Source organism: Etheostoma spectabile, chromosome 22, assembly GCF_008692095.1.
Source record: "Etheostoma spectabile isolate EspeVRDwgs_2016 chromosome 22, UIUC_Espe_1.0, whole genome shotgun sequence".
Classification (NCBI taxonomy): domain Eukaryota; kingdom Metazoa; phylum Chordata; class Actinopteri; order Perciformes; family Percidae; genus Etheostoma; species Etheostoma spectabile.
Window position 1 is genome coordinate 10,863,350 of NC_045754.1, and position 8,994 is coordinate 10,872,343.

Consider the following 8,994-nt stretch of genomic DNA (forward strand, 5'->3'; position numbering starts at 1 on the left):
ACAGTTGCTCTCCCGACTGCACCTGACCCCCCTCTTTTTTTTCTTCTCTGAACTACCTACATTGTATTTTTTTTATTTTTGACTTTTGATATTTTTGATATTTTATGTTCTTGTCTTATATTTTTGGGTCAACACTGTAAAGGGATTGCTTTAATCTCATTGCACAGATACTGTGTACTTGTGCACAATGACAATAAAGACATTCTATTCTATTCTATTCTATTAGAAAAAGTAATAAACATGTCAGTGATAAATCATCACGCAGACAGTTTAGGGTTGTATTTGACAAGATTTTCAGATTTCCATTGCTAAGACTTCTGGTATTGAAGTGGACATAAATAGCATGTCCACTTTAAAACTCAACTCAGCAATGTCTGTTGATTGTTTTGAGTAAATGTCATCTTTAAAGGCTTCGAGCACCACAAACAACCAACAACCAAAATCAACCACTACTGTAATTTAGTGGCAGCAGACGTCTTAAAGGAAAATAAGTTAAAACCTGAGAAAATTAAACAAAAGCTATCTTTATGACTGGTGCCACCTGGTGTGAATGGACATCCCAGTTCATGTGTGCACAAGAATTGACACAGAAAGAGGGAAAAAGTATGGAGATTCCTAAACCCTTTTTTTTTTTTTTACAAGCACATAACAAAAATTTGAGAAGAACAACATAACATCACAATCAAGTATTCAAAAAATATAGCATTCTGTGCAGGTCAAGATATTTTGTATTTTCACAGTGAAACCTTCATTCCTGAATGATAATTTAGTAATTAGTAATGAAGGCCTACTGTCATCCTCTTTCTGTCTCATGCAGAGGCTTCGGACTGCAAACGCGAGCAGGATGAAGGCAAAACTTCAATTGACCTGAAAAATTGAGGTAAAGTGCTGTACAATTTCCTTTTGGTTCTTCCACAAAAGCCTTCACGCACACACATAAGATGAGCCATGTCCACTGAGGGGATTTGATGCCCCGTGGAGAGCAGAGTTGTAATGTTTTCTATCTTTGGAGAAATCTTTGCCAGGTTTGAGCGAGAAGAAGAGACTTTTTGTAGCCTTGTGGCCTCTGAGGGCCTCGAGGAACCTTAGGATTCTCTGAGCTCCATTTGCAACCAGTGTTTGATGTTGATTGGGGAAGATAGACTAACTGCAATCCGTACAGCAGCTTTTTGTTTTTTACCAGCAAGAGAAGCAGCAGCAGTCTTCTTACACTAAGGCGTATTGATTTCACAACTTCCTCCAAAGATGGTATGCAGTAAGTCGATGTTACTTTGCATTTTCATACCACCGTTGTTTATTTGCTTTGGTAAGTATCAAAGCACAGGGTGAAGTAAAGGAAATTAAGAGTAGATTTGACCACTGTGAGGCTGCATGCAAGATTGGGTACTGTGTAGGGTAAAAAATCTATTTTCCATTTATCTCATCTCAGCCCAAAGAAGCATGGCATCTAAATAGAATTTAGCCTGCTGTGCTGATTCAGTACAGGTGTTAATGGGCATTAACATTCATAGCCTGACTTGTTTTATCTACTCCTGCATTTTGTTTGCACACCTTGCTGTTCAGCACACAATCACTTTATATGTAATGAAGTCTCAGTGGTTTTCGGAGCCTGTTCACTCAAAGTAAAAGGAGCAAGTTGTTTGGGTTTCCTTGATTTTTTTGTTTTGTTTTGTTTGCTTGTTGGTTTTGTGTTGTGGAGACAGGAGTTTTGAGCACTATAGTTCATGAAATTGTTGTACTGCTGCTGGTGTGACTCAAGACAAATCCCCATGGTGACAATTGACTGATTGCTAATCCCTTCCACAAACAGTTATTGTCCAATCGTACCTTAACAATCGGGAGCTAGTCATGGCATGTCTGTCAAGGTTTGGATTTCTCTCACGGTGTGTTGAAGCAGTGTTTGGGGCTCTAGTAAGAACAATATTCTACATTCTGAGTTTGGAGGGTGGTGTCTTTGTTTTTAAACTGCATTCATTAGCATGTCCAGCTAACTAGCTTACAACTTACAGCAGTAATCATCAAGTATTACACAGTCCAAGGAGTACATCGTAAACTAATTACATTAGTTTGCAAGGCAATAGGTCACGTTAAAAAAGACCCATTTGTCTGTTGTTTTTCAATGATGTTGCTTTATGTCTTCTACATGATCATGTAGCCATCAAGTGCATATTTAAGTCCCCTTTCAAATGTTTTAAAACATAGCATTAGGTGACCAAAAAATACTCATTCAATGGTCATCTGCCCTCTTGACCCTGCTGGTCTTGGTCGTCTTTTCCAGTTTATTTTTTCAGAATCATGAAGATCCTAGTGAGGAGTAAAACTTTCATGCATATTAATGCACACACAGGCTCTCTCTGGGTCGACACCAACGATGGCATCCAACAATAACTGTCCACACTGGAATTGACTACATTTACCATCAACACCAATTGGACATCCACATAAAGGGTGGCATATTTTCCCTTTTAATTAGGTCACTAACTATTATAGTCAGCACATCAAAATGAGAAGCCTGCTTCTGTCTGTACCTTATGTGGTTTTAAAATCAACTAAGAATTTTGTGTGTCAAATATGCCACTGTCATCATTGAAACTGCATTATGTGCATTATGAGAATGGAACACGAGTTACAAGTGTAACATAACTAAGAGGGGTGTGGCTTAGCAAACAAAAAGCAACATGCATGGAAAGGCAGATTACAACTAGACAAAACAACAAAAATATTGTGTTACTGTTTCAGAGATGTAATATAGCCTGTCCAGTTGTTGTGCTATATTGCGGGTTGGCTTGACCAGACAGGTAGAGACACAACTGGGTCAGTCAGCTACAATGGACATGGAGCATAATACATAACCACAGCTGTCTATGAGCTTTCCTCATGTCACTGTAGGCCATACCTGACAGGCCCGGCCAAACCAGCAGATCGTGTGTGTGTGTGTGTGCGTGTGCGTGTGCGTGTGCGTGTGCGTGTGCGTGTGCGTGTGTGTGTGTGTGTGTGTGCGTGTGTCTGTGTGTGTGTCAGGCAGAAAGCCAGCATGACCCAACTTCAGCTTTAGTGCAGGGCTGCAGACAGCTGTGCCACAAACACGCTGCTGTGGATCACCGCGAGGGCCTTTTATTTAGGTCACATTCTGTGCTTCAGTGGCCAACAGAAGGGATCTTTGTCAAGTGCAATGAATACCTTTAGTTGGACACAGCCCACTTTTTAAGTGCCCGGCAAAAAGCAGACACTGTGCGTGTCTGTGTGGTATGCTATGTAATGCAAGCTTTGTATGAGTTACCACTTGTGAGTGTATTACAGATGAGGTAAGGGATTGACCACTGATTTTTTTTTTTATTTTCACTCTAACAATGCAAGTATAAATATATATATATATATATATATATATATATATATATATATATATATAGGCTTATTCTCTTCCCGAATAACTTGATCCACTGGTTCAGTACAGACAAGGAATTGCATAAATAATTTCCCAAATTTTACAATTAATCCAGCACCTAGTTTATAGCCATGTCAAAGAAAATAACAGATCTGACTAGCTATATTCATGCCCCCAAATAGATCCTGCATGTGCTCTACACAGCATCCTCTTGTTATGTTATGTAAACATAACAACTGACATGATATTTAATTCCGCTGCTCTGTCTTCCAAGTTTTCTCTTATAATTCCTCCCTTCGTTCTCTTCCTTCACCTCCTCCTTTATTTACTTTTTATTTACCACAGTGGCCTTTGGTAGTGCATTATAAATTACAGTAATGAAATCCCCGCACAGGTTTCGCCCCACTGCTGTTACAGTGCTACATCAGGGTGCGTAGGCTGTTATTATTGTCTCGTTAGCTTCAACTCCAGTCCATTGGAAACGGTGTGGGTTCAGTGGCTAGCCAGCCACAGCCCCAGATGAGTAAGGAAGGCAGTTTTAGGGCCCTGATGGATGCCATTGTTTTCATGTCACCATGTAAGGGAAAGGTCGTTTATTGCCGCTTGCCTCGACCGGCCCAGAAGCTGTCAGCTGGGTTTTACTGGCCAATTAGTTTGCCCTTAGAGGAGAACTAGAGGAAAAGTGTGGGATCAGACTGGGATCATTTGTTGTGTTTGTGGGTAGGGGGATGTGCATGTGTGCACACTAAGCAGGTGTAATGTGAAGCAAAAAAGAAATGCACTATGTACTAACCCTGAGCGAATATAGCACACACTTGAGCTGGAAATAGAGTTGAACTCTTCTTGATACCTCTTCTTGCTTTGATTCTCTCTATTTCCTCGATCCCCTGTCAAGCTTTCACTGAAATCTGAAAGATGACAACAGGGAAGTGGGTGAGGAAGCTTGAGGACAGACTTGGATGTCAGGGAACAAGCAGCCAAGTGGCTGCTATATTTAGACATTCTCCTTTTGGAAGTTTTGAAGGACAAAAATAAAAGAATAGGTCCAAGTCTCGTCAACATCAGTTTTCTGCCAAAAAGCATCTTCTTCAAATTAAAGCAGATAAATACACTGTGCTTTGAGTGCATGCAAATATGAGATATTTATAACTCTCTTTTCTGTCTCTCTCTCCTTGTTTGTTTGTTATTCCTCGTGGCTGTGTGTTACTTTGTAGAGCTAGTGTTGGGGCCTGTGCAGACTACCCGCTGCAGCAGTTGGATGTGCACGTCGACCCGGCCACGATGACAATGAAAGGCCTGTCCAGCAGTCGTAGTCACCACCACACGGTGACCTGCGACCCCTCTTATGACTCCATGACCATGGGGCACTCGGACCGTCGGTCCTACTTTCTCAACCCTGGGGAGGCTCATCCTGCTGACCACCCCTGTTACACCCAGCGCAACTCCTTCCAGTCTGAGTGCGATGCCTACCCTGACCTGGCCAGCTGCACCTTCCCTCGCAGACATTACAGCTCTCACCATGAGCTGAAAGAGGAGTGCGGCCCTATGGTGCCTTATACTGGGCCAACAGGGAACAGTAAGGGAGGTGGAGGAGGTGGTGGAAACAACAACCGAATCCCTTCAAATCTGCTAGAGCAGTTTGAGCGCCAAGCACCGGTGCAGCGTGAAGGCTACCACACACTGCAGTACAAGCGCACTGCAGTAGAACACCAACGTAGTGACAGCCCTGGTCGAATCCGTCATCTTGTTCACTCTGTCCAGAAGCTTTTCACCAAATCCCACTCCCTGGAGGGGCCCTCAGGGTCTGGGGGTGGCGGGAGTGGGAGGATGAATGGCAGCAAATCCAGTCCTGATGACCCACCCTCCTCTTCTGGCACCCTGAAGCACAGTAAGCGAAGTAAGAGCAAAGACCGCTCCAAGTCAGAGCCTAAGATGCAAACTGCTATCTCAGGCTACTGGAGCTCAGACGACATGCTTGACCGGGAGATGTGCCTCTACCCCCATCACCACGGGGGCAGCAGTGGAGGCCTGCCTTCGGGGGTCATGACTATGGGGCGCCACCCGGACAAATCCCAGTCGCAGTACTTCATGGAGTCCTACAACACCATCAGCGCCCACTCTCTCAAGACGTCACGCAGCAATAATGATATGAAATGCTCAACGTGCTCAGGAGGCAGCAGCGGAGGTATACCACTGGTGGGCACCCTGGATGGCAAAGTGCAGCTGAAGAAGAGCTCGTGGTCTTCTACTCTGACGGTGAGCAGAGCAAGAGAGGTCTATCAGAAGGCCTCAGTCAACCTAGATAAAGCTCTAGTGAAAGCCGAGCAGGGACGCACCTGCCACTTCCTACAGGTAGGACAGTTACAACAGCCCCACCTCTCGCATGTCATGCTTCATGCTTCATGCATCCTGCGGTGTGAGCTGCTCCTCCATGTTTCTGTTATTTGTGTGTGTGTGTGTGTGTGTGTGTGTGTGTGTGTGTGTGTGTGTCCAAAGAGGGGATGACTGGGTAGGCATTGGCACCATCCTTTCATTCTATGTGTCTTAAATAAGTATTAGTCTCATGTTGACTTATCCCTGGTATCATCATAAAATATTTAGCAAAATCATTACATGTCATCTGCTCCTCTGTGAGTGAATGGGGAAAGTAAAAGGCAGAAAGTAAGAGTGAGGGAGGATAAAAGAAGAGAAAGTTCTGTGTGGCCTTGCATTTTAACAGCCTGGAAAACAGAGCGAGCAGATCAAGGAAGAATGTTGTCGCTGCAGTACGGCAACTTTCTCCCAGCCTAAAAGAGCTATCGCTTTTTTTTCTTGAAAGGAAGACGGAAAGGAAAAACAAGCTTTCAAGGAGCTCAGCCTGACAAGTTAGTCTGCAGACGTTTTTTGAATCCTTAAAACAAGATGTGCTATTAGCTTCACCTGCTGGGATGGAATCCTGTAGTCTGTGTTTGATGTTTACACATACATGTACTCACATGCACACATTTAAATGGATGCTGAACCTTTTCATGCGCTTGTGCAACATTCACAGAACATTTTTAAATATGCTGCAAGGGTATTTGGGTAATGGGATTAAAAAGCATTACTTAATTTAGTTATTCACAAAACATTTTCTCCATAACATTATAGTCTTTTGACATCATCACAGACCCCAAGACATTAAAACAGTCTGTAGTTGTCCCTGACATCAAAGTCAGCTTGGTTTCCTAGTTACAAACCGGTCTGTTAAATGATTCTTGCTCTGTATCTCATTTCTTTCACTTCAGAGCTAGAGCCCTAACAGCCACTCACATTGGGACTGCAGTGGTTCTGCTGAACAAAACCCCCTTTGTTTTCCCTCTCTCTCCATGTTTGCTGTCTTTGACCCTCTCTCTTTGTCAGATTAGAGATGGGAAATAGCTTTGCCTCCTTTTATTTTTACCTTCATTAGTGTGTGTGAAAAGTCTGGAGAGTACGCAGAAGCCAGGGTACTGCAACATTTTGTCAAAACCATTAATTCCATGCTTTAATATGCTGCATGCATCACAGAACAGACAAAAGGAGGCCTCCAGCACTCACAAGCTTATGGTATGATCAAGACGGACCCTGCATTGATACGGTTACTATTGAATCTTTTAAAGCATGAAATGTGCTCTGTGATACTAGTATTTATATTAGGACGGTGTAGAAAATGTTCAGCCGTGCTTTTATTCATGTGTAAGTGCATCTGTACAAATTCTAATGTCTGGAGGGTGACCTGTGTTTGGTCCCGGTTTAGTTTATCCTCACCTAATCTCTACAGGTGCCTCAGGATGACTGGAGCGGTTTCTCTCCACTGGGGAAGGATGACGAGATCCCGTGCCGGCGGATGCGCAGTGGCAGCTACATCAAGGCCATGGCCGAAGAAGACAGCGGCGACTCGGACTGCAGCCCCAAACCCTCGCCCAAGGTCCAGGCTCGACGAGCCAGCTATCTAAAGGCCACACAGCCATCCCTCACAGAGATGACAACACTCAAGTAAGCGTCTATTAGGGCTGAAACAGAAAGTGCAAAATCACAACTTCCCAGACCCTAAGCAGATGTCTTTAAATTGCTTATTTGTACCCAACCAATGGACCAAAATATAAAAGTATTAGATTTACATTATAAAACAGCAATTCCTCATATTTGAGAAGCTCAATCTAATCAATGTTTGCCATTTGTGCTTGAAAAATGTGTTGTTGATTAGTTTCTGTCATCTACATAATCACTTAATTGACTAATTGTTACAATATTTATGCGTGTTCATGTGTGGTGTACGGTAACCATATGCCTGTACATGCTTTTGAACTTTATGTTCAAGTGTTCACTGTGGTCATACTGTGCAGTTTCAGTGAAACAGATGGGAGAGACAAGGGAATGAAAGGAAAAGAGAAAAATCGACACGGAAGGAGATGAAGACAGTCAGTTATTCAAGCGTCTGCCTGGCAGCAGGCTGGCTCATGACTCTCAGTGGCCACAGCTTAATTATCTGTTCTGTGTTTACAACTTCTATCTTCATACAGTTGCTGACCTCTGAATCTCTACAATGATACAAACACATTGAACAGACTGAGCCTTAATTGAAAATACCTGATGCCTGTTCATGTACCGCAGTCTCTTCAACAAAAAAAGCCATATTCTGAAGAAATGCATTGTGGGTTGAGAACATGCAAGACAGATATTTTCTCTTTTCTTTTTGAAAGATCTGAAGTTAAAAGCCGAGCTTCATCATTTAAATATTTCCATGAAGTTGTTTCGTGTTGCATAAGGCATTCTCTGCTCAGCCGCATATATTTGACAGCATGAGCTCATAAAGTATTCAGCAATATTAGAGTCCATCAGGAAGATTTCTCACTTAGCAGAGTCTTGAAACATACTGCATCAAGTTGACAACATTCTCCCCAATTAAGTCCACATAAGTTAACTTGAGCTAACATCTCTTTCTGAAAGAATAGACCATTCCAACTTTAATCACAAATTGGGAGCAAGAAGAATGACATCCATAATTAATTAATTTGATATTTGGTGTCACAGAACTTGTTTTTTTCCTCTTTTAATATGACTCATATTCAAATGAATCATATTAGCATTGCACTGAGCAAAATCATTGCCGCAACATTGGCAAAAAGAAGTTCATTGTAGGAATAACCATCACACAGGTTTAACAAAAACAATAAAACAGCAATGCCTTTTTACAGACCAGCTTCTTGGTTTACATTTCAGTAATCATGCGTGGACATATTTTTGTGTGCAATGAGGCATTATTATTGAGGTGTCAAGTGTGCTCACTTGAGCACTAGAAGTGACACTAAATAGCTAAATTAATTGTAATAAAACTATAAATACTATAAATGAATATCCCTTACTTTATTATTAATGTTAAGATGTAACTGTCTTATTATAATAATAATAATAATAATAATAATAATAATAATAATAATGTCCATCATACTGCCTTAAAACACAAAAGAATAAGTGACATATTGTGTTATGTTGCAGCATGGGCTGTGACTGATTAGCTGTGTAATATACAGAGAAGAGAAGAACACCAGTGGGTGCTCAATCATTGTTACTGGTTGCACACACACACACACACACACACACACACA

General features: G+C 42.0%; 1 protein-coding gene across 5 annotated transcripts in view; it reads left to right on the forward strand.

The window, feature by feature from the left end:
- Positions 1 to 8,994, forward strand: part of dlgap1b (discs, large (Drosophila) homolog-associated protein 1b) — an 85,697-nt gene that overhangs the window by 41,102 nt on the left and 35,601 nt on the right. For 3 of the 5 annotated variants that reach the window (XM_032503739.1, XM_032503734.1, XM_032503737.1), the window contains exons 3-4: positions 4,600 to 5,737; positions 7,167 to 7,381. In XM_032503739.1, coding sequence (XP_032359630.1) covers positions 4,667 to 5,737; positions 7,167 to 7,381 — 1,286 coding nt within the window. In that variant the 5' untranslated portion in view covers positions 4,600 to 4,666. Of the gene's footprint in view, positions 1 to 817; positions 881 to 4,599; positions 5,738 to 7,166; positions 7,382 to 8,994 lie in introns of all 5 variants that reach the window. The other 2 variants (XM_032503735.1, XM_032503736.1) reach the window with 2 other exon arrangements.